Raw genomic sequence first — 25,994 nt, 5'->3', positions numbered from 1 at the left:
TGACTTGTCCATATATTGTTATATTTAAACACATTGATATAATATAAATGTTGTTTTCCTGCCAGTGTATTGATGACTCAGGGTTAATGATCATTAATTAACAATAAATACCTTTTAAACTGTAGTGTTTTCTGTTTTCATGGCTGGATATCTGGTGTATCCAGCCTGGACAAACATATCCAGTACAAAGTTTTAGGTATTTGTACTTGACATGTCCATATATTGTCTCTATATTGTTGTATTTACACAAAATGATATAATATAGTATTGATGACTCAGGGTTAAAAAAAAATTAAATAACACATTTTAAATTGTAGTGTTTTCTGAGTTTATGGACCAAATATAAAATAAAATAAATAATCAACCAATAAATCTATAATGAAAATAATGATTCATCTTTAATATTGTGTAAAATACAGATCACAGGTCTGTGTGATATCTTTGTGTTAATCAGAATAAAAACAACAGCTTTTGTTGTGTGTGTCTTTATTACATTATTGCCTTTATTACTTTATTACATACAAACATTAAAACTAAAAACTACAAAAAAAGGTTCCATAAATTAAAAAATAATTATTCAGTTTTGCATCATTTTGTAAAAATAAGATAAGATAAGATAAAATTGTTATTATAATAACTATCATGATTATCATTATCATTAAAGAGATAGTTCAACATTTTGTCAAATTGTCCCATTGCCATAATCCCTATAGTCATAGCAGTAGGTTCGTTACCTTTAATTGTCGGTGCAAGCTGTTTTTAGAACGGCGGAGCAGAGCCGTGAGCTGCTCAGAGCTACGCTACGGAGGCTCATTATGGGATTTCTTGGTTTCCCTCATCATCAAACTCATCAAATACACAATCCAACAACTCCACAACGCTCTGGTGGACAAGTTGTGAGCTGCACATTCACCACGCTATGAGATAATAACACAACGTTACCACACAGAGTTGTTTTAGAGGGAAATTCATGTAAAACCTCTGATGCGCGTTGCCTTCAGGGACAGTTTTTCATCAACAGTCTCTGTATTTCCCTCTAAAACAACTCTGTGTGGTAACGTTGTGTTATTATCTCATAGCGTGGTGAATGTGCAGCTCACAACTTGTCCACCAGAGCGTTGTGGAGTTGTTGGATTGTGTATTTGATGAGTTTGATGATGAGGGAAACCAAGAAATCCCATAATGAGCCTCCGTAGCGTAGCTCTGAGCAGCTCACGGCTCTGCTCCGCCGTTCTAAAAACAGCTTGCACCGACAATTAAAGGTAACGATCCTACTGCTATGACTATAGGGATTATGGCAATGGGCCAATTTGACAAAATGTTGAACTATCCCTTTAAAACACGGTGGTGGTCACATGTGTAACTGTCAGTCAGAGTCGTGTGTAATAATTACAAACTAATACAGAGGGAGAAGTGAAGGGTTAATCCAGCTGTGACCGGTTTGACCCCCAGGTAACAGGTCAGGGGTCAGGGGTCAGGGGTCACTGCAGCCTCCGGTCTCCATGGTTACGCTGGCTGTGCAGGGCTCCGTCAGCAGGGGGCAGCACCTCCACCTTGTAGCTCACTCTCTTGGACTGAAGGAAACTGTAGCTGTTGTCGAAACACAGCACGTCTGCACCAACATGGACGACACCGTTACACCGTTACACACAAGACACAGGGATGTATTATATTACCATGGTTACACATCATCCTCACACTCACACTCCTCTTCTTTTTTTATGTACACACCGAAGAAACAAAAAGTCAAACTAAATATATACATCTATATTACACTTTAACATTATTGTAAATCTTGTTTTATGTTAGATGTTTCAGTAACACTTTACAATAAGGGTCCCTTAATTAACGTTAGTTAGTACATTATTAAAGCAGAAGTAAGCGATCCGGTGGTTTTGGCTAATGCTGCGTTCCAGGCAGGTTTTTGAAACCGTAAATTACAGCTTCAAGTCACGACTTACGACTTTGTAGCGTTCCAGGCAACCCACTCGTGTTTTTCCGACCTGTTTTACCTGTGAAAGTCACTATAACGGCCACTCGTAACTTCTGACCCGTGAACTCGTACCAGATCGAACTGGTACCACTTCACAGGTCGGAAAAACACGAGTTACGAGTTTCCTTGAACGCACCATAACGTCTTGTCAGCCGACGGAGTTAGCAGCCCCCGCCCTCGTCATGGATCTATTGGTCCTCGTCCCTACGTCACCACATTCAGGCGCATCCCTTGGCTGCACACACAGAGAGGACTGCCCCTTTATGCCGTTCTCTCTCCTCATTGGATAAAGGTTGTAGGATACAAGGAAAGTTTTCTCCTCGGCTCAGAGCAGAGCAGAGTGACTGACAGACCCGTGTTTCAGACCAAACACTCTATAGAAGTGATTGCTGTCGGAAGATACAACTATTTAAGACTTAGATTAACACAAATATATCACTTACTTCTGCTTTAAGCATTTATATAAACTAATGTGTTAATTAATGCTGAGTAATGCATACATAATGATAACTAATTACATTATTCAACTTTTATTATTACTTAATAATTAATTAACTAACTTTGACATTAATTAAGTGCTTACTAACAGGCTACATTCATTAATGTGTTTCCTAATCCTAAGTAATACATAATAATGATTGATAATATATCTGTAAATAGTTAATTAATGCTTAATAATGTACTAACTAACGTTAATTAAGGGACCCTTATTGTAAAGTGTTACCAATGTTTGTCTCTAGGAGGACCACTTGACAAGCCCTTAGGGTTTTTGTTCATGCTGTTTTGTGTATATATTTTCTCATGTGCTAATAAATAAATCAAAATCAAATCAAAAAATCGATTTACACAACTGAAATGAACAAAAAAAAAATAGGGGTTATCGTTTCAAATAATCATACAGATGTTTTTATAAATGTCTAATGTTTTTCATACCATGTAATGTTTGAATGTAGTGTCAGATTTCTATTTTAACCTCCTTTGGTCTTTTTGAGGAATTTGTGAATGTAGTAATTTCCGAATAGAATTAAAAGATTCAACAAAAAAATGTTCCTTGCTTTTCTTATCACATAGGAGAATTATACACGGTACATGGACACATAGACACGTATAACATATGCACCTTTTGCACTAATGGAGGAATACATCCTGCCAAATGTATCCGATGTGTTGCACATATGCTTTTTTTCTTTCTTTTTTTTTGCACTGACTGTGTTTTAAGCACTTTTAATAACTTGTATGTTTTAAAATACTGTTGATTTTTTTATTTATTTTTAATGTTATGTGTCTTATATGCAGAGAAAACAATATTCAGTTTCCCCTCATGGTTTGTTTACATGCTGCGGCAATGACAAATAAAGCCTTGAACTTTATACCCAGGGGGCAAAATCCCAGTTTTTTGAAAAACAGACACGGAGCGTTGTAAAAGGTTTGACAGCAGAAATGATCTGTAGGAAGTTGAAGGATTAAAACCTGGGTGGACAACCTGGTCAACTAGCTGCTGGAAAGCTACAGGGGCCAAAACCCCTTTCTGGGGTCATTTTGCTGATGAAATGATGTAAATGCAAATATTCAGGTACTACAATGGCATAAATAGTCATACAACTATAACATTTGGCAGAGAGTATCTTGACACAAAGGGGGAGGCAGGAAAAAAAGATTCTGGGGTTTGTTGCAACTGGATTTTAAGATATCACCCTCAACATCCCAAAAAAGACGGAAAAAAAAGTACTGTTCGCCTGACAAATTCTCATGAAAATTATTATTTTTCAGCACTTTATGGAGAATATCTATGCCTAACATGTATATAGAAAACTTCCTTAATTCATAAGCTTCCATTTGAGTCCCAGATAGCCTTTCTACTAGCTACTGGAAAGCTACAGGCTGTCTCCAAACAATGCAACACCTATTGTGAAAAACTCCATGTTAACTGGCCTGATCAGAAACCATTGTATTTCTGGTCTCCCCAAAGTGAACAGATAGATAGAGAAGACCGTTGGCCACAGCAAGTGGGGCTTTGGAGATAGAAAGGTTATCTTGGACTCACATGGAAGCTTATGAATTAAGGAAGTTTTCTATATACATGTTAGGCATAGATATTCTCCATAAAGTGCTGAAAAATAATAATTTTCATGAGAATTTGTCAGGCGAACAGTACTTTTTTTGTGTGTCTTTTTTGGGATGTTGAGGGTGATATCTTAAAATTGAGTTGCAACAAACCCCAGAATCTTTTTTTCATGCCTCCCCCTATGTGTCAAGATACTCTCTGCCAAATTTTATAGTTGTATGACTATTTATGCCATTGTAGTACCTAAATATTTGCATTTACATCATTTCTCCAGCAGAATGACCCCAGAAAGGGGTTTTGGCCCCTGTAGCTTTCCAGCAGCTAGTTGACCAGGTTGTCCACCCAGGTTTTAATCCTTCAACTTCCTATAGATCATTTCTGCTGTCAAACCTTTTACAACGCTCCCTGTCTGTTGTTTTGTTTTGCCCCCTGGGTTTTATATCTTTCTTTCTAAGTTGAAGCTTTACACCAGTGATGTCAGATGTGTGTGTGAGGAAACAGGAAGTGATGTCATGGCGGCAGCTACACGGCTACGAGGCGACTCACAGACTCCCGGCTCGGGGCAGGTGAGGCAGCCGTCCTCGGGCACCAGGTGAGCGTTGTAGCGCTGACTGGGCAGCAGCTGCAGCGTGTCGTCGCCGCTCCGCCGCCACACGCCGAAGCCGATGTCGGCGCCGTCGCTGCAAAACTGCCACCTGGTCAAAGGTCAGAGGTCAGAGGTCAGAGGTCAGCAGAGTGGTTTACAGGCTCTATATTAGTAATTAAAGCTCCTTCAAAATAAAGGTAGATGTTTGTGTTAAAGCTCCTTCAGTATAAAGGTAGATGTTTGTGTTAAAGCTCCTTCAGTATAAAGGTAGATGTTTGTGTTAAAGCTCCTTCAGTATAAAGGTAGATGTTTGTGTTAAAGCTCCTTCAGTATAAAGGTAGATGTTTGTGTTAAAGCTCCTTCAGAATAAAGGTAGATGTTTGTATTAAAGCTCCTTCAGTATAAAGGTAGATGTTTGTGTTAAAGCTCCTTCAGTATAAAGGTAGATGTTTGTGTTAAAGCTCCTTCAGAATAAAGGTAGATGTTTGTATTAAAGCTCCTTCAGAATAAAGGTAGATGTTTGTGTTAAAGCTCCTTCAGAATAAAGGTAGATGTTTGTGTTAAAGCTCCTTCAGAATAAAGGTAGATGTTTGTATTAAAGCTCCTTCAGAATAAAGGTAGATGTTTGCGTTAAAGCTCCTTCAGAATAAAGGTAGATGTTTGTGTTAAAGCTCCTTCAGAATAAAGGTAGATGTTTGTGTTAAAGCTCCTTCAAAATATGAATGAATGAATGAATTTTTATTTTCGAACATGTATAAAAAAAATATATGTAACTATTTGTACATACAAAATAAAGAGAAATAAAAAATAAATAAGAAATAAAAATAGAGCCAAGACATAGCAAAACACAGCATATTGTTCAACTTTTTAATTTCCCACCCCTTTTTAACTATTCTTCAGTTTGTAACTACTACATAATACCTATATAAATATATACCATATATATACACATAATAATTATCTCAATGCTAAATAATATAATACACCTATATATATACCCTAAATACATATCATAAATATCTGTATAAATATATAATTCCAAATATAAAAATATACTACATACATATCCTTATATAAATATATAGTATATACATATATATATAAACTATCCCCAAAATTAAATATATACCATATATACCCTATACTAAGTTATTTACAATATAACGATCAACACTATTCTATTGTATTCTATTCTAAATAAAGGTAGATGTTTGTATTAAAGCTCCTTCAGAATAAAGGTAGATGTTTGCGTTAAAGCTCCTTCAGTATAAAGGTAGATGTTTGTGTTAAAGCTCCTTCAAAATATGAATGAATGAATGAATTTTTCATTTTCGAACATGTATAAAAAAATATATATATAACTATTTGTACGTACAAAATAAAGAGAAATAAAAAATAAATAAGAAATAAAAATAGAGCCAAGACATAGCAAAACACAGCATATTGTTCAACTTTTTAATTTCCCACCCCTTTTTAACTCTTCTTCAGTTTGTAACTACTACTACATAATACCTATATAAATATATACCATATATATACACACATAATAATTATCTCAATCCTAAATAATATAATACACCTATATAAATATATACCCTAAATACATATCATAAATATCTGTATAAATATATAATTCCAAATATAAAAATATACTACATACATATCCTTATATAAATATATAGTATATATATATAAACTATCCCCAAAATTAAATATATACCATATATACCCTATACTAAGTTATTTACAATATAACGATCAACACTATTCTATAGTATTCTATTCTAAATAAAGGTTGATGTTTGTGTTAAAGCTCCTTCAAAATAAAGGTAGATGTTTGTGTTAAAGCTCCTTCAGAATAAAGGCAGATGTTTGTGTTAAAGCTCCATACAGTATAAAGGTAGATGTTAGTGTTAAAGCTCCTTCAGAATAAAGGTAGATGTTAGTGTTAAAGCTCCTTCAGAATAAAGGTAGATGTTTGTGTTAAAGCTCCTTCAGTATAAAGGTAGATGTTTGTGTTAAAGCTCCTTCAAAATAAAGGTAGATGTTTGTGTTAAAGCTCCTTCAAAATAAAGGTAGATGTTTGTGTTAAAGCTCCTTCAGTATAAAGGTAGATGTTTGTGTTAAAGCTCCATACAGTATAAAGGTAGATGTTTGTATTAAAGCTCCATACAGTATAAAGGTAGATGTTAGTGTTAAAGCTCCATACAGTATAAAGGTAGATGTTTGTGTTAAAGCTCCATACAGTATAAAGGTAGATGTTAGTGTTAAAGCTCCATACAGTATAAAGGTAGATGTTTGTATTAAAGCTCCTTCAGTATAAAGGTAGATGTTTGTGTTAAAGCTCCATACAGTATAAAGGTAGATGTTTGTGTTAAAGCTCCATACAGTATAAAGGTAGATGTTTGTGTTAAAGCTCCATACAGTATAAAGGTAGATGTTAGTGTTAAAGCTCCTTCAGAATAAAGGTAGATGTTAGTGTTAAAGCTCCTTCAGAATAAAGGTAGATGTTTGTGTTAAAGCTCCATACAGTATAAAGGTAGATGTTGTGTTAAAGCTCCATACAGTATAAAGGTAGATGTTGTGTTAAAGCTATGTATTCAGAAACTGAGCCTTAAAACCAGCCGTCAGGACTTCCTGTCACTTTGTGATGTCACAACAAAGCCCCGCCCCCTCACCACCTGGACCCACCATCCAACAACAACAACTTGCAGGATTTTTAGTTTCTCTGAGTGTTTTATTCTGAAATCTGCTCTGTTTTTATTATTGGATCACTTTAGAAAACAGTCATCCAATCAGAAGAGAGACTCAGAGCCTCCTCCTCTCTTCTGATTGGCTGACACCGACCTGTAGTAGTTTACCTGAGCAGGCTTCCTGCTGCGGTGACATCAGTCTCCAGCTGGAAGTCAGAGCCTCTGCTGACGGTCACACTGTGGTCGTACTGAACCTTCACAGAGTCCTGCACGTAGAACGACCGGGGAACCACGCCGCCATATTTGATCTGAAACCGCGTCATCATCATCATCATCATCAGTGGTGGACAGTAACGGAGTAAATTTACTTGAGTACTGTACTTGTAGCTACATATCCAGAGGATTTGTACTTTACTTGAGTATTAGATTTCTTTGGTACTAATGCTGCGTTCAAAACAAGTCGGAAGTCGGGAAAAAAATGAGCTCCGAGTTGTAAAAAATGAATTGAACGGCGTCGAACTCAGAAATTACAGGTCAGAAACTCGGGTATCATATTTCATTTCATTTCATTTCTTTATTCATTGAATTGGGACAGTGCACATTCATCAACACTGATGCATTAAGCATCAGTGTAAATGTGCCGGACTTAGCACAACTGCTAAATTTCAGCCGCAGTCCCAAGGCAGGGATATCAGAGCTCCGACTTTCTGACTTGACGTCACGACAACATCAAAACATGGCGTCATGCCCTCGTCTTAAACGGTTAGAATTTAGACATTTTAAGTTATTTGTTGAGGTCTGAATGCACATTTTTGTGTACTATTGCAGTAGCCTATATGAAATACGTTTATATTAAGCTGTGATTGTTGTATGGTGTGAAATTGTGTTTCCTCATATGTGACAGAAATAAGGTTTAACTGTTATCAAGGCTGTAACATTATATGTGCACTCATCTGCAGCGTCTCCTCTCCTCCAGAATAAACATCATTTACTGCTGCATTGGTTTTTACTATTCAGCTACGAGCCACAATACGACAAACTTCCTTCAGGTATCCAGGTTTTTTTTCTTCCGAGTTCCTGCAGCGTGAACGCAATGATGTCGGACCTCCGAGTTGTTATGAACGCAGCATTATTACTCTTACTTGAATACATTTCCAAGACAAATATTAGTACTTTTACTGGAGTTAATTAGTAGTTCGGCTGAAAAGTACTGGTTACTTTCAGGTCTTTTTCTAAAATCCTATTGGACACAAGCTGTGTTTGTCTGTGAAGGAAACCCTAACCCCTAAAAGCAGCACATCAGTGCAGCTGAGCAGCAAAGAGTTCATTCTCACTAACAAGAGTTAAAAGCTCCTTACATTCATTTACAAACTATTAGAGTCAAGAATAAGACATTTACTCTGACTCTGACTTTGACTAAAAGCATGTACTCTTGGATACTTAAAGGACAATTCCGGGCGAATTCAACTCTGGGGTGTATTTTCATATCATTTTAGGTCTAAAAGAATGAATCTGAAGATTTTCAGTTTAATGTCTCCTGTTTTGCGGTAGTTGCATCTGTCCCCGCGTCGCCACGGCAGCAATGAATGGGAGTGGATGTAAGTTCTGCTGTTTAGGCTGTTTCCAGCCCTCAAAGCCGCAATTTTTTTCCACAGACAGCGTCAGATGGAGACTCAAACATGCACCGAGAAGTTTATTTACTTCAAGCAAGCCGACATGTTTGTAAAACTAGATCTAATTCAAAGTCTCCCGGAGTCTCGCGCGAGACCCAGTTGCCGTGCTCGGTGTGTTCAGGTGCAGTGGGAAAAGCTACCGTTTGTGTCATAAACACAGGAATATCAACTCTTTACTTGCTTCAAGTAAAAAAAACTTCTCGGCGCATGTTTGAGTAGCCACCTGACGCTGTCTGTGGAAAAAAATGTACACTTGAAGCAAGTCAAGAGTTGATATTCCTGTGTTTATGACACAAGCGGTAGCTCCTACTGCACCTGAATACACCAGCACTGCAACTTCGGGCTCGCGCGAGACTCCGGGAGACTTTGAATTAGATCGACTTTTACAAACATGTCGGCTTGCTTGAAGTAAATAAACTTCTCGGTGCATGTTTGAGTCTCCATCTGACGCTGTCTGTGGAAAAAAATTGCGGCTTTGAGGGATGTAAACAGGCTAAACAGCAGAACTTACATCCACTCCCATTCATTGCTGCCGTGGCGACGCGGGGACAGATGCAACTACTGCAAAACAGGAGCCATTAAACTGAAAATCTTCAGATTCCTTCTTTTAGACCTAAAATGATATGAAAATACACCCCAGAGTTGAATTCGCCCGGAATTGTCCTTTAAGTACCTTTAAAGGGATAGTTCAACATTGGCCCATTGCCATAATCCCTATAGTCATAGCAGTAGGTTCGTTACCTTTGATTGTTGATGCAAGCTATTTTTAGAACTCAAACTCATCAAATACACAATCCAACAACTCCACAACGCTCTGGTGGACAAGTTGTGAGCTGCACATTCACCACGCTATGAGATAATAACACAACGTTACCACACAGAGTTATTTTAGAGGGAAATTCATGCAAAACCTCTGATGTGTGTTGCCTTCAGGGACAGTTTTTCATCAACAGTCTCTGTATTTCCCTCTAAAACAACTCTGTGTGGTAACGTTGTGTTATTATCTCATAGCGTGGTGAATGTGCAGCTCACAACTTGTCCACCAGAGCGTTGTGGAGTTGTTGGATTGTGTATTTGATGAGTTTGATGAGTTTGAAACCAAAGAAAATCCCATAATGAGCCTCCGTAGCGTAGCTCTGAGCAGCTCACGGCTCTGCTCCGCCGTTCTAAAAACAGCTTGCACCGACAATTAAAGGTAACGAACCTACTGCTATGACTATAGGGATTATGGCAATGGGCCAATTTGACTAAATGTTGAACTATCCCTTTAGAAGCAAGTACTTTTTTACTCTTACGGCAGTAACATGTGGACTGAGCTACTTGTACTTGTAACAGAGTAAATGTATTTGTACTCTTACTACCTTGGTTCTGCAGCGTCCGTCCCCGTCGTCGTCGGTCAGCGTTCCTCCGTAGGCGACAGGAAGCTGCTCCGGCTCGATGTGCGACCGCAGCACTTCCTGCCAGTTACCTAGGAGACGGAGACAAGAGAGGAGGAGGAGGAGGAGGAGGAGGAGGAGGAGGAGAAGAAGGAGGAGGAGAGGAAGAGGTTGAGATTTATCGTTTCCTCTCTGAACGTTCACTTCTTCTAATCTTCTTCTTATGGGATGCCGTTTAGGGTGAAAACATTGAAATATGTGCACATACACACTGAAAACGTGCACACACATTGACAATGTGCACACATTGAAATACTTGCACATAGCTACATTGACATGATGTGCAGACACGCACTGAAAATGTCCACACCCTACCACCTTCTCACACAGCGGGATATAGGCTACTGTTAGCTAGTTCATAAGCTACAGTTAAAGAAAACTAACTAAGTTTCAGGTTTTTGCGTTAAAGTGAAGCTAGTGTTAGCAGCTAGTGTCTAATACTGAGGTTGCAGTTAATAAGACGGTTTATCTTTGTTAACCGATTTTAACTGCTAGCTAACTTTTAAGATAGGCTAACTAATGTTAGAAAGTTTATAAGCAAAGTAATGTTAGGTTCTGACAGCTGAAGTTAATTAGTGTTAGATATTAATATCAGATATTAGCTAGTCTTTGGCTTTTGATTTAGTTAAATTTGGCAGCTAGTCTCTAGCTTTAGCTTAATGTTATAGCAATATAGCCTATAGCCTACCGGTTATAGTGAAACTAGTGTTAAAAAGTTCCTGACTTCTGTAGCTATCGTTAGCAGCTAGTTTCTCATAGATTACAGTTAAACAAACTGATTTTAGCTGCTGTCTTAACTTTACCGTGAAGTTCTTGTTTAGCTGACTAATCCTTAGCAATAACTTCTACTTTCATAGTTTTATAGTTCAGCTAACTTTGGTTGCAGTCTGATGTTTGCTAGTTTCTAACTTTAGCCTGTTGTTCCAGTTTAGCTAATGTTAGCTGTCTGTTAGCATGCTGCGTCATTCCCAGTGTAGTCTCGGTATTTTAGCCGATGTGAAACGTCATCATGATCAACAGTCTATTATCTCTATAAGTGAGACAGTGAACTTATACACTTCACCTTTAATGTGTGTGTGTGTGTGTGTGTGTGTGTGTGTGTGTGTAAAATCTCAGTGCGCCCGGAAGTTGTTTCAATGTAACAGGAAGGCACCGCCATCTTGGACAGCTGCTTCTCTCTCCATAGGTTTAGGGATGTCCAACTAAATATTATTCCTAAATCTGTGAGCATGTGATTACACCGGTCAAAACCCACTACTTCCTGTCCCAATTTTCAAAATAAAATCAGGGCGAATGATGAATAATATTTATGAGCAGCAGGTGATGTGCCTGTAGTGACAGATTGTGGATCTAGGCCCTATAACCCATATGCACAATTAATCACATGCTCACATTTAGGAATAATATTTAGTTCCACATCCCTAAACCTAACCTAACCCTAAACGGCCTCCCAATATCTTCTTACTTCCCAGGACGATGATCTTCCGCCGCGTCTCCTCACACAGGAAGTGTTTGATCAGGTTGTAGGCCACCGGGAACATCCTGGGAGCTGCACACACACACACACACACACACACACACAGAGTTAACAACACACACACACACAGAGTTAACAACACACACACACACACACACACACACACACACACACACACATAGAGTTACAGTAACAACACACACACAGAGGAAGTACACAACACACACACGCAGCTCAGTACCTTTGATGAGAAAGACTCTCTTCAGTCCTTCTGGATAATTCTCCTCAAACATGGTGAGAATCTGGAGGAGGAGAATCAGGTTAAAGCAGTCGTTTATATATATATACATATATATATATATATACTGTATATACCAGTGGTGTAGTCTATGTGATACTCAGGTATACTACGTTTATAAAACGTAAAGGTGAAATCCTGCGATCTGATTGGTTGTTAACCGTGGTATAATGAGCAGTTACCACGGCTACTATTCTAAAGCCTTATCACAGCGTAGGCTATCACTCCGCCTCAGGCACGTATGACTGGTATGAATGGAAGTTGTTGTCATGTATCCATGACAACGGACTGTTGCAGTCCGTAGCCCAAGACAGCTGATGTTTTTAGGATGTTAAAAATGTAGTAAAGTAGTGTAATTGACATGTTGAAGGTGAACTTTGACCTCCAGAGGGTTAACAATGGTAGAGGGGACTGAGCAGTGACAGAGCTACTTGGAGCTAACGTCTGGACAGCTGGGAACAGAAAACTACATGTCCTCTTTCATATTGTCATTATTGGTAACCGTTTTATAAAAGCTATATATCACTCCAGTCTGTGGTCTCTGCTCATTCTACCACTCTAAGGGGGAACAACGGCCCTTACAGTGGTAGAATGAGCAGAGACCACGGACTGGAGGGATATATAGCTTAAATATATTATATATACTAATAATATAAATATTTCAGTATACCCAGTACTATCTAACTAAAGTAAGTTTTTCTGGAAATTTTACCACTTTTTCCTAGAATTTCTCTGAGAAATTTTTACCAGTTTCTTCTCAGTTTTTCTGTTCTACTTTTTACTTTTTTTTAAAAGAATTTTTACCCCTTTTTGAATTATTGTTTGCCCCCCCTTTTTTTTTATTTTTTTTTTATTTTTAGAAATTTTACCACATTTTTTATTATTATTGTTTGACTTTTTTTATTTTTTTATTTTACCACTTGTCCTAGAATTTCTTTGAGAAATTTTACCAGTTTTTTTTTTTTTTTGGGAAATTTTACCAGATTTTTCTATTAAAAAGAAAGGAGGCGCGGTCTCACCTCCCCGTAGAGCTCGATGGCCGGTTTCCAGATGTGCTTCAGCCCCAAACCTTCACAGTCTGAGATCAGAGTCACGGACTCAATGTTCCTCTCCAACTGAGAGAGGAGAGGAGGAGAGAGGAGGAGGTGAAGAGGAGGAGGAGAGGAGGAGGAGGTGAGGAGGAGGAGGGGGAGGAGGAGAGGAGGAGGAGAGGAGGAGAAGAGGAGGAGGAGAGGAGGAGAGAGGAGGAGGTGAGGAGGAGGAGAGGAGGAGAAGAGGAGGAGGAGAGGAGGAGAAGAGGAGGAGGAGAGGAGGAGAGAGGAGGAGAGGAGGAGAAGAGGAGGAGGAGAGGAGGAGAAGAGGAGGAGGAGAGGAGGAGGAGAGGAGGAGGAGAGGAGGAGAAGAGGAGGAGGAGAGGAGGAGAAGAGGAGGAGGTGAAGAGGAGGAGAGGAGGAGGAGAGGAGGAGGAGAGGAGGAGAGGAGGAGGTGAAGAGGAGGAGAGGAGGAGAGAGGAGGAGGTGAAGAGGAGGAGAGGAGGAGGAGAGGAGGAGGAGAGGAGGAGAGAGGAGGAGGTGAAGAGGAGGAGAGGAGGAGAGGAGGAGAAGAGGAGGAGGAGAGGAGGAGAAGAGGAGGAGGAGAGGAGGAGGAGAGGAGGAGAGGAGGAGGTGAGGAGGAGGAGAGGAGGAGGAGAGGAGGAGAGAGGAGGAGGTGAAGAGGAGGAGAGGAGGAGGAGAGGAGGAGGAGAGGAGGAGAGGAGGAGGTGAGGAGGAGGAGAGGAGGAGAAGAGGAGGAGAAGAGGAGGAGGAGAGGAGGAGAGAGGAGGAGGTGAGGAGGAGAGAGGAGGAGGTGAAGAGGAGGAGAGGAGGAGGAGAGGAGGAGAGAGGAGGAGGTGAAGAGGAGGAGAGGAGGAGAGGAGGAGAAGAGGAGGAGGAGAGGAGGAGAAGAGGAGGAGGAGAGGAGGAGGAGAGGAGGAGGTGAAGAGGAGGAGAGGAGGAGGTGAAGAGGAGGAGGAGGAGGTGAAGAGGAGGAGAGGAGGAGGAGAGGAGGAGGAGAGGAGGAGAGAGGAGGAAGAGGAGTAAAGGAGCAGTCCGTACCTTCTCCGTCTGCCTCTGACACTCCATGCGCAGCAGCTCCGTGTGTCTGATCTTGGTCCTGATGAAGTCCTGTTTGGTTGCCGATAGCAACAGGCCTTTGGGGTCCAGCGGGCCAATCACGTCGTACCAGATGGGACTTCCCTCGCGGTCGTAGCCGCACATCCCCCCGGAAACGTACCGGTCGATCACCTTAGCAACACACACACGCGCCTTCAAAATAAAAGCCTTGACACAGCTGCACGCCTTCAGAATAAAAGCTTCGACCGAGCTGCAGAGCTGTCCTTTCACAATAAAAGCACCTTTTTTATACATTTTTGAAAGACGTGTGTCATTTTAGGCCTAAAGTATCATACTCATAAACATTATTAAAGGGATAGTTCACCCAAAATTCAAATTCATTATCGAAAAAAATTAAATAAGTCTATATTTTAAGGTTGTTTGACACCCATTTCACAGCTCCGCAATCGCGCGAGATTCCGGCAGAGCAACACTGGGAGCTTCCGCTACAAACAACCTTAAAATATAGACTTATTTAATTTTTTTTTACAGACGGGACATTACAGACGAGCACTATGGAGGTATCTGGATGTTTTTTGGTCTTTTTGGATGAAGAAAAGTGAGCTCCGTTCTCAACTGTCATATGGACATGCATGAAATTTGAATTTTGGGTGAACTATCCCTTTAACAAGAGTCAGTGAAACGAGATTTCGTTCTACGCACACTGTGTATACAGTACTGGAATGACAATAAAGCATCTATTCTATTCTATTCTATTCTTATAAAAATAACTTCATAATATTTTATTTATAATACTATATTATTTTTTCCAACAGAAAATTAAACAAATAAATACAATAAATAGTTTTTCTCCTTCATGTTTGATAAACGGTGCAGACGATATCATTTAATATCAATACTTGGTGTCTGTCTGTATCGATATAATATTAACACACAAAATCCTGTGACATCAGTTTCTCTGGTTTTACTATTTATAGGTGTTTGAGTAAAATTAAATTAAGAAAATTTGGTGTTATTCTATCAACTACTGACAACATTTCTCCCAAAGTTAGAATAAAAATATTGTCATTTAGAGCTTTTATTGGCTGAAAATGACTAAACTAGTCTAAATAACAGAAATATCAAGTCTTTTCAGACCTTGAATAATAATAATAGTAAGTTTATAAACCAGTTTTAGTGGGATAATGTCGATGTTTAATCCCAGCAGTGGTTTTTATTTATAATCTTCCTATAAAACCAGATGTGGTTCAGGTGACGACCTCATCAGTGTCTCATTAAGGAGAATGAGTTGTGTTTGTGTTGGTGTTAAAAAAGAAAAGAGAAGAACGACTGTCACACATGTAGAGACGCTTTAAGAAACATTGTGAAAGAGCTGTGTGTGTACGTCAGTAAAGAGTGTGTTTCACCTCCGGAGGTTTCCACTCTGATACGATGGAGTCGACCTTCATCTGCTTCCTGAACTCCACATGCTGCACAGACACACAGAGACACAGAGACTTCATCTTTACTACAGTGTGTGTAATGTTATTTTACAAGCACTTTTCATATTTAATCCCATTCTTATTAAAGTTGTGGACATGAGTAAAGACTATAATCTCTTCTTATTTGACCTTATTCCTCACTGAGGGGTTCAGTGTTTCCAGGGGACAATAAAGAGTGATGCACCAGGCTGAGACACACTTGCAGGATGCTATAAGTTAACTCTGAATTCTGTCTGCATTCAGGTTCCTGTCTGCAGCGGATGCAGAAATCACCAAATTCACCAAAATAAAAGTGTTCACCAACATAAAACTTAAAAATAGACATTTACTTTTTGCTGCCCAAATCCTTTCATGAATTCTTTACATTTAACTCTCAGCTCCATTCTTATAACACAAGACACACTGATTAATCATCCCCCTTTTTGCCGCACTACACACACTCAGTTTTCTTTTGCTTACAGAGGCTCCATACTTTGGAATTCTCATCTTCATGTAGTTAAATTATCTTCATCCCTCAACACTTTAAAGTTCAGACTGAAAGCTTAAACCTGTTAAATCAAAGTTCCTAATAGTTTCTTTTCCAGTATATTTGTCATTGGATCATTATCTCTTTACATGCTCATACACTCACTCGTATTGCTTTCTTTTTTGTTGTTATTTGTTGTTGCTTTCTCCTATTGTTGTTGTTGTTGATTTATCTTCTGAATGTGTGTATATTTCTTGGGGAGGAGCTTTTTATAAGCCCATACAGGGTTTTTAACCTCTCCTGCACTTACTATTCTTGTTTCATTTCAGTTTTTTGTAATTGCCTGTTATTATGGTGCAAATAAATAAATACTAAATACTAACTTGTAATACAATAAAAGCAAAATGTTAACTTAATGGCTCGGGGACTTTCTTGTAAATTATATTCCTTAAATTAAAGAGTTTCACCGCATTTTATTAGTGCTTGTTGCGTGTTGAGCCCTCAGGGCCACCGTAGTCCGTCACCACCAGATCAATGTGAGGGTCTTTATGTAAACGGACAGGCTGGTAAACACCGGTTTAACCTTTAACAGGGTGGTTATGTCAAATAAAACCTCAGCTGAAAGACTCATTAGTAACTTTAGTCGTCAAATAAACATAATTAAAGTTTAATTATAGGATTTCCCTTTAAACGTTGTGTTGTTGCTCACCTTCCTGATCATGGCCTCGGCTTTCTGAACGTTGAAGCTTCGAGCTGCAAAAGACAAAAAAACCCAATTGATTAATCTCAATAACGTGAAGACGGTTTCCTCTGGTCGTTGTTAGTTGTGTGTAACAGTTGAACTTTGATAATGACACAATAGAAACTGTGACCTGGTTCAACAGGTTTCGTCCTGTTTTCAGCCCAGAGAGGGAACTGAACTGGTCAAGGTCATCGATCAATACCGGCATCGATCGGTACTCTGAACTCTGGTCCAGTCAAGAGTCAACACATCCATCAACCAAACACATCAAATATAGAGCAACAACATCCTGCTCAAAGACTTTTCAAAATAAAATGAATAGAATATTTTTCATGAATGAATTAATGATTAAAATAGTGCAGTCATGGTCATGTGTGTCAATGTAAAAGTCATTTTTGATATTTTTTCCTCCATACATCGATTCATTTTTTTACCTTCTGGAGGTGTAGCCTATATTTATATATTTATTTATTTATCTTTCCCAGTTTTTGAGTAGCTACTCTGTCCTAATCATGTCGATAGGCTACAGCTGTTTTTGTGCAATGGTAGCCTATGTTTGTATTGTTTGTCAAGTGGATGTAGATGTGTTTTTACTGGTGGCAAAGTAGTTTCCCCTTGGGGATCAATAAAGTTTTCTATCTATCTATCTATCTATCTATCTATCTATCTATCTATCTATCTATCTATCTATCTATCTATCTATCTGTCTATCTGTCTATCTGTCTATCTGTCTATCTATCTATCTACACTGCAAAAACTCAAAATCTTTCCAAGAATATTTGTCTTATTTCTTGTCAAAATGTCTCATTTCTAGTCAAAACTAATCTCTTTCCACTTAAAATAAGACTCATCACCTAAAAATTAACTTGTTTTTAGATCATTTTCACTTGTTTCAAACTAATTTTAACTTGAAATAAGTAGAAAAATCTGCCAGTGAAAGCAAGTTTTTGTGTTTGTAATAAGAAAGAAAAACTTGCTCCACTATCAGATTTTTCTACTTATTTTAAGTGAAAATCTGCTTGAAAGAAGTAAAAAGTGTCAAAAAACAAGCTGCTTTTAATGTGATGAGTCTTATAATGAGATCTGTTTTGACTAGAAATAAGACAAATATTCTTGGTAAGATATTTGAGTTTTTGCAGTGTATCTACCTATCTATCTATCTATCTATCTATCTATCTATCTATCTATCTATCTATCTATCTATCTATCTATCTATCTATCTATCTATCTATCTATCTATCTAACGACACTGAAAGTAAATTAATTTAAATCTGTGCAGCTTCACTTGAGTCTAATTTTGTGCAGCGTAAAACAAACATTTGCTGATTTACTGAACAAACACGGTGTTTTTCAGGCCGTGGGGTCGAAGGAGGAGGAGAAAGAGGAGGAGAAAGAGGAGCAGAAAGAGGAGGAGGAGGAGGAGGAAGGACATTACTGATTAACCAGGAGTCGACTGGAACATCCATCAATTATCAGATCAAACAGCTTTACAGTGAGTTTATGTGTGTGGCTACGACCACCAGCTGCTCCACTAATGTTTAAACCTAAACACTGATAAAGCAGTGAACTGGTATCAGAGCTCAGCTGTCGCTCTCTGCCTCTAAATATTCAGGGAATGTGGTTATTGTGAGTTTTGGCAGCTGTTACCAGTTTGGACTGAGTCAGACCCACTGTTTTCTCTCTCTGTTTGTGGAGCTGCTCAGTGCTCATTAATATGAATTTACATTTCTGCACATTAAGAGTCAAAATCAAACAAACGGGTTCAGTGGAAAAACAGACGCAGCATGAAGGAGGGATGAGGAGCTGGATGTTGTTTGGATTCATGAGGAGAAAAACAAGCTCCCAAATGATGCATCATTAAAAACAACAGAAGAGTTTTAATCCTCCAGCACATGTTCAGTCTGTTTGTTGACAAATCTTAAAGCAGATATCAGTGGAATGTTTTTGTTAATATAAGTCCTAAATAGTCCTATTTTCCGTCAGCAATCACTTACATGAAGTATTTCAGCCTAAACACGAGTCTCTCCGTCACTCTGCTCTGCTGTAACCCGAGGAGAAAATTTTCCTTGTGGGATACAAGTGTTATCCAATGAGGGGAGAGAACGGCATGAAGGGCTGTGTGTGCAGCCAAGGGATGCGCGTGAATGTGGTGACGTAGCACGAGGACCAATTGATGCCTGACAAGGGCGGGGGCTGCTAACTCATGGTGCGTTCAAGGAAACTCGTACTTTGTGTTTTTCCTTCCTGTGAAGTCATACCAGTTCGATCTGGTACGAGTTCACGGGTCGGAAGTTACGAGTGGCCGTTATAGGGAACTTTCACAGACAACAGGACGGTAAAAACACGAGCTACGGGTTACCTGGAACGCTACCAAGTCGTAGTTGTGACTTGAAGCTGTAACTTACGGTTTCAAAAGCCTGCCTTGAACACAGCATTAGCCGAAACGGCCGTGCCGATGATATCTGCTTTAAAGTCACTTAAACCATTATTTCTCCTTACGTCAATTTATTTAAGTTTCTACTGATGAATGTTAGCTAGTTTCTGGCTTTAGTTTAGTTAATTTTACAGTTAGGCCTACTTTTAAGATGAACTAATGTTAGCTAGTTCATAAGCTACAGTTAAAGAAAACTAAGTTTCAGGTTTTTGCGTTAAAGTGAAGCTAGTGTTAGCAGCTATGTGTCTAATACTGAGGTTGCAGTTAAGTCAAAGACGGTTTATCTTTGTTAACCGATTTTAGCTGCTAGTTTATAGGCTAACTTTTAAGATAGGCTAACTAATGTTAGAAAGTTTATAAGCAAATTAATGTTAGGTTCTGACAGCTTAAGTTAATTAGTGTTAGTGTTAGTGTTAGTTAGTCTTTGGCTTTTGATTTAGTTAATTTTGGCAGCTGTTTCTAGCTTTAGCTATAACAATATAGGCTACTCTATATACCGGTTATAGTGAAACTAGTGTTAAAAAGTTCCTGACTTCTGTTAAGTTAAAAGGTCGTAAGCAGCTTTCTCATAGGTTACAGTTGATTTTACCGTGAAGTTCTTGTTTAGCTGACTAATCCTTAGCAATAACTTCTACTTTCATAGTTTTATAGTTTAGCTAACTCTTTGGTTACAGTCCAGATGTTTGCTAGTTTCTAACAAGGGGGCAGTTGTCGGTCTGAGAAGTGAAGCTCACTTCCGCGTTCAACAAACTGCATCCCCTGGGCTGTCGCTGGGGGCTGGCTCCAGAAGGGAGCAACTCCAATTGAGCCCCATGTTAAAATAGCCGATTTTACAGCTTAAAAAAACATATTTACAGCCTGGTACATTTCATTTTTTTGGTCTCAACTGATAGTTTCTACCCCCGCACACACTCTGAGGGGGGTGAATTTTTTTAAAACTCTACCGTTTTACTGTTATTAGGTTTAAAGTTCTGGCCAATTAGGGCGCAGAACCGTTGAGTGACAGGTCCGGAGACCGCTGCTTCGAGGCCAGTGGGCGGGCCCTCGGCCGGCCAACGGCCGCACCGCTCCAAATATGGCAAGTAGAATCCAACATGGCGCGGTTCAAACCCCCGTAGTAGAGACACAAAACAGACTCCCCCAAACCAATGGGTGACGTCACGGACGCTACGTCCATTCTTTTTACAGTCTATGGTTTCTAACTTTAGCCTGATGTTCCAGTTTATAGCTAATTAATGTTAGCTGGCTGTTAGCTGGCTGTTAGCTGGCTGTTGGCATGCTGCGTCATTCCCAGTGTAGTCTCGGTATTTTAGCATCATGATCAACAGTCTATTAGTGAGACAGTGAACTTCACACTTCACCTTTAATGTGTGTGTGTGTGTGTGTGTGTGTGTGTGTCACTTTCTCAGACCATTAGCACCTTGTGAATCACTCCCAGTGGTTTTTAAAGACACACCTCGTTCTCTTAATGATGCTAATTATATATTCTGACATTTCCAGTATCACTGAGGTGAACTGAGCCAGATGTTCACACACTGTTTCTATGAAGGCCGAGGGAGAAAACGACAAATATCTGACAGGTTCAGAGTCCTGAGGCAACAACAGCTGATACACAACCTAGAGTAATCTACTACACACGGGGATAATGTGACAACGACAACCAGAGCTCAGTTTATCACAACAACAGAAGAGATGATTCAGCAGAATAAAGGAGGTAGAGACTCTATTTACACATAACTGCTCACATGAGTCAGAGCTGCAGGTTTCAGGGACTTTAAAGGTGGATTACACCTTTACTCAACCACGTTTAGAGGGAAATAATGTAGTTTACTAGGCCAAACTTTGCGCAAAATTCTATTTTTTGAGACACACACACACACACCGAGCTCGGTCTCGCCCCAAACATTGAATATCCCGCCCGCTCGATAACGACCAATCAAATTCGTTTTCCTTACTCGGGTAAACTCGTGTTGCAGCTCGTTGAAACTCGGCGCGACAAACAGGACAAACGGCCATTTCTGTACTACACCTTTAAAGAGTCTAATCAGGGTCGTATTTCAGATTAAAGTGATAAAATGATCAACATTCCCAAAGATGAGAGAAAAGTCCAAGAGACAATCCTGTATAGTGATTTTTAGAGAAGAGAGAAAAATGAAGTTGTTTGTGTAAAACATTAAAACAGAGGCGTCGTGTTTCAGATTCAGACTTCAGGACTCTGACAGGTGTCGATACACTGCAAAAACTCAAAATCTTACCAAGAATATTTGTCTTATTTCTAGTCAAAATGTCATTTCTAGTCAAAATAAATCTAATTATACTTAAAATAAGTGACTTATTAGACACTTTTTACTTCTTTCACGCAGATTTTCACTTGAAATAAGTAGAAAAATCTGATAGTGGAGCAAGTTTTTCTTTCTTATTACAAGCACAAAAAACTTGCTTTCACTGGCAGATTTTTCTACTTATTTCAAGTGAAAATGAGTTTGAAACAAGTGAAAATGATCTAAAAACAAGTTCATTTTTAGGTGATGAGTCTTATTTTAAGTGGAAAGAGATTAGTTTTGACTAGAAATGAGACATTTAAGACAAATATTCTTGGAAAGATTTGGAGTTTTTGCAGTGTACCAGAGGCTCAGCTCAGGTATGTCTTCGTCCTTGTCCTCCTGACCTGCAGTGAAACCGGCTGCAGCGTCGCGTGAAAACACAGGAACAGGTTTGTGTGAGTCTGTGTGTGTGTGTGTGTGTGTGTGGCCTCGGGCGACTCAACCGTGTTGAACAGTGGCAGCCAATCAACAGCCTTTGTTCTGTTTGTTTCAGGAGAGAGTGAAGTGTTGAGCGTCAATGAGCTGGTTTCTCCCGGTCACTGACAGGAAGTGGTCGAGTCGACGCCATACAACAGGTTCAAGTCTAAATACTGTAAACTTAAAGTGTCTAAAGTGTCAAAATAAAAGCGTTGTAGCTCGATGACTGGGACAGAGGAGAATTAAAACAAAACTCACACATTTTTTAAACACAAAAAACTTGCTCCACTGTCAGATTTTTCTACTTATTTCAAGTGAAAATCTGCTTGAAAGAAGTCAAAAGTGTCTAAAAACAAGCTGCTTTTAATGTGATGAGTCTTATTTTAAGTGGAAAGAGTTTAGTTTGGACTAGAAATGAGACATTTTGACAAGAAATAAGACAAATATTCTTGGAAAGATGTAGAGTTTTTGCAGTGTAATCTTTACTTTTTTTTTTTATAATTGTCCTTTATCATTAAAGCAGAACTATGCAGGATTTGGGCTGTAATTATTGTGGCTCAGAGTCACTGTGATGGTTGAGTGACCTGTTATGAAGTGAATGGGGTCTAGGCCAATGCGCTCACCCCCCCCACTGGCTGAAAACCGCACTTGCAAGATCAGTCGTCCGTCTCGGTGTTACAAATCTCGTCAATGGATAGAAGTATCACGAGAAACTGCTTTACGGCAGTACGAGATAAGAACGCATATGACGTCATGCATGTCACGAATCGTGATTGGTTTGAGTTCGGAAAGTCGGAGGAAACCATGGAAACATGAAATGTTTACTGATGAAGTTCAGCTTGTGGCTAACGGGGAGCTAATGCTAACACAGATACACACACCATGGGTCTTTTATAAGATAATGTAATACATCATGACACACACACACACACCTTCGCGTTTTGGAACCTTTATTCCTGTGTGTGTATGTCTGTGTCTTTGTGCCTGTGTGTGGCTGTATTAGCGTTAGCTCCGTGTTAGCATTAGCTCCGTGTTAGCATTAGCGCCGTGTTAGCGTTAGCTCGGTGTTAGCATTAGCTCCGTGTTAGCATTAGCGCCGTGTTAGCGTTAGCTCGGTGTTAGCAGGGCTTAGCAAACAGCAGTAAACACAAGCACGTGTAGGGGGGGTGGAGGAGGTGGCGGCGGCGAGTTTTTTTTATTTTTTTTACGACAGTGACATGTGCCTACCAGAACTGTGGGGGAGCTCCGGAGAGGGAAAAAAAGAGAAACCAACGAAGGAGCGAGCTATTTCCGGCCGAGCTGCATAGTTCTGCTTTAAAGTTTCCCAGACTGGACTCTAGTTATCTCTGTGGGAGCTGCAGGTCACTGGTCTGACCTCTAACACCGTGCTGCATTTCATATTTTATTTTAAATATTAGGCCTAAATCTTAATCTGAAGAGTAACTAGAGTAAACACATGTAACAGATTACAGACAGTGGAGTTAAACCTCTGCTTTAGCTATTGGATGAGATGTTTTTATATTGAATCTTGACTAACATCTGTTAGGTAAAATCCTCCATGTACCTGTTAAATGCAGTGGAGGTATAAAGTACAAATATTACCTGAGTAAAAGTACTCAGTTACTTCCCATCTGTGGTGAATTAGTAAAGCTATTAAAACATGTTTATTTCTCTGTAATAAGAGAATAAACTCAAATCTAAACAACAGAAACGCTCTTAGAGCAACAGGTTCGTCTCGTGGTGCGTTCAAAGTCCTGAATCTCAGGTAAAAAGGCTGAGTGAGATGTTCAGTGACCGTAGGAGAAATCAGCACTGAGGCGTTTCGTGTTGTCTTCTTGTGTCATCTGTTGCCATGGCAGCAGGAGGATTAAAGAAGTCACCTTGTACCTGGACGGACTGTGTGTGTGTGTGTGTGTGTGTGTGTGTGTGTCACCTCTGAGCCAGCGCAGCAGGTAGTGGTCGTGTTGCGCCGGCAGGTCGGCGAGGACGTCCTCGATCCGGCCCCGAAACTGGAGAGAGAAGATTAATAAATTATAAATAAAATAAACTTTTTATTTATTCATATTTTTTATCTGTGATTGATTCATTTAATTTCTTTCTTTTTGTTTCTGATTCTCTGTTCTGTTTTGTTTCTGCACTGTAAAGAATGAAGCTACAACCAGTGGCTGGGTAGTGTAGCTTAGCGTAGTTTAGCTTAGCATAAAGACAGGAAACGGAGGGAAACTGTTAGCCTAGCCTAGCTCTGTCAGAACCAAACAGAACCAAACAGCTCCTTTAAAGCTCAGTAATAAACATGTTGTAAAGTTTAACTGTTTATTTAATCTGTATAAAACTGAATCTGACAGTTTTAACGGTGATAAACACGTCGTAGTCAGATCTTTCAGCTCGGTGACACGACGCCGCCGTTTCACATCTCAGTTTCAGTTTCAGTTGTGAATTTAAAGATTTTTAACCAAACAAGTTTCCTGATCATTAAACCTCAGGTATAAAGAGTTACTGCTCTCTAAAGTTTCACTTAATAATAATAAACTGAATATCTTAATATTCTGGGCAAACAAACTGTTTCATGTTTTTACATCTTTCATTGTATTTGGACCAGATTTTAATTTTATAGCTGAAAACAACTGGAACATAAACTGGGCACGTTATTCACCTCAGATAACAACAAGGTCTAATATGATGTTATTCTGTCTACAGAGTAAATATTGTGTAATTACTCACTGATGGAACAAATACTAATAATACTAGGACTAATACTAATTCTAATTCTACTAAACACTACTAAAATAAGAGAATTAAAGTCCTGCATTCAATAAAACCAACACAACTTCTAGATTCTTATTGCTGTTTAAGGAACATTTTATTATTGCTGGTTGTGGAATTAGAAAACATTTTAATTCAATTAATAATAATAATAATAATAATTTTTTCCACAAAATTGTTAAAATAAAGAGTAGCAGCAGCTCTAAAGTTGTGAATAGTATTTTAATGAATATTATCATAGATATTAAAACATTAAGACGCAGTGGATTCACTTGACGTCTGTTTAACATGTTGTATTTTATCATAAAGATATAAACGTAGTAAAGTGGATATTAATAAATGCAAATGTATAAATATGAAATGTGTTCTCCACCACCACAGAGACACAAACACACCAACACTGCAAAAACTCAAAATCTTTCCAAGAATATTTGTCTTATTTCTTGTCAAAATGTCTAAATTTTAGTCAAAACTAACCTCTTTCCACTTAAAATCAGACTCATCACATTAAAAAGCAGCTTGTTTTTAGACACTTTTTACTTCTTTCAAGCAGATTTTCACTTGAAATAAGTAGAAAAATCTGATAGTGGAGCAAGTTTTTCTTTCTTATTACAAACACAAAAAACCCGCTTTCAGATTTTTCTACTTATTTCAAGTGAAAATCTGCTTGAAAGAAGTAAAAAGTGTCTAAAAACAAGCTGCTTTTTAATGTGATGAGTCTTATTTTAAGTAGAATGAGATTTGTTTTGACTAGAAATAAGACAAATATTCTTGGTAAGATGTTGAGTTTTTGCAGTGCACTGAGGAGACGTTGCCATAGGAGCAGAGACTCACAGCAACAGAAGCTCAACACAAACACAAACACCACAGACTGTTGTTGGCTGCTATCGGCCCAGTGTTGATTATTGATTATTGATTTCTTACCTCAGATAAACACTCGGCCTGTTTGGGGCTCAGGTCTCCGACTCGTCCGCTCATCTCTCAGCCGAGTGTGTGTCTGTGTGTGTGTTGCTCTGATGGAGGCAGTGTGTGAAT

The 25,994-nt window shown here is 38.9% G+C and overlaps 1 protein-coding gene across 1 annotated transcript; it reads right to left on the bottom strand.

Annotated features, from left to right (window-relative positions):
- Positions 1 to 1,398: 1,398 nt before the first annotated feature.
- Positions 1,399 to 25,994, bottom strand: sec14l7 (SEC14-like lipid binding 7). Its single transcript, XM_085792539.1, has 12 exons — positions 25,884 to 25,994; positions 24,130 to 24,205; positions 16,989 to 17,032; positions 15,739 to 15,801; positions 14,315 to 14,503; positions 13,241 to 13,336; positions 12,165 to 12,225; positions 11,912 to 11,995; positions 10,372 to 10,478; positions 7,506 to 7,645; positions 4,605 to 4,753; positions 1,399 to 1,612 (listed from the first exon to the last, which is right to left on the bottom strand). Exons 1-12 carry the CDS (start codon positions 25,935 to 25,937, stop codon positions 1,482 to 1,484), a joined length of 1,194 nt encoding a protein of 397 aa, XP_085648665.1. The 5' UTR covers positions 25,938 to 25,994; the 3' UTR covers positions 1,399 to 1,481.

This window comes from Trachurus japonicus, chromosome 12 (genome assembly GCF_045865225.1).
Source record: "Trachurus japonicus isolate A0001 chromosome 12, Traja_1.0".
Lineage (NCBI taxonomy): Eukaryota > Metazoa > Chordata > Actinopteri > Carangiformes > Carangidae > Trachurus > Trachurus japonicus.
Note: the sequence above shows the minus strand (reverse complement) of the source record. Positions and strands in the feature narration are given on the sequence as shown.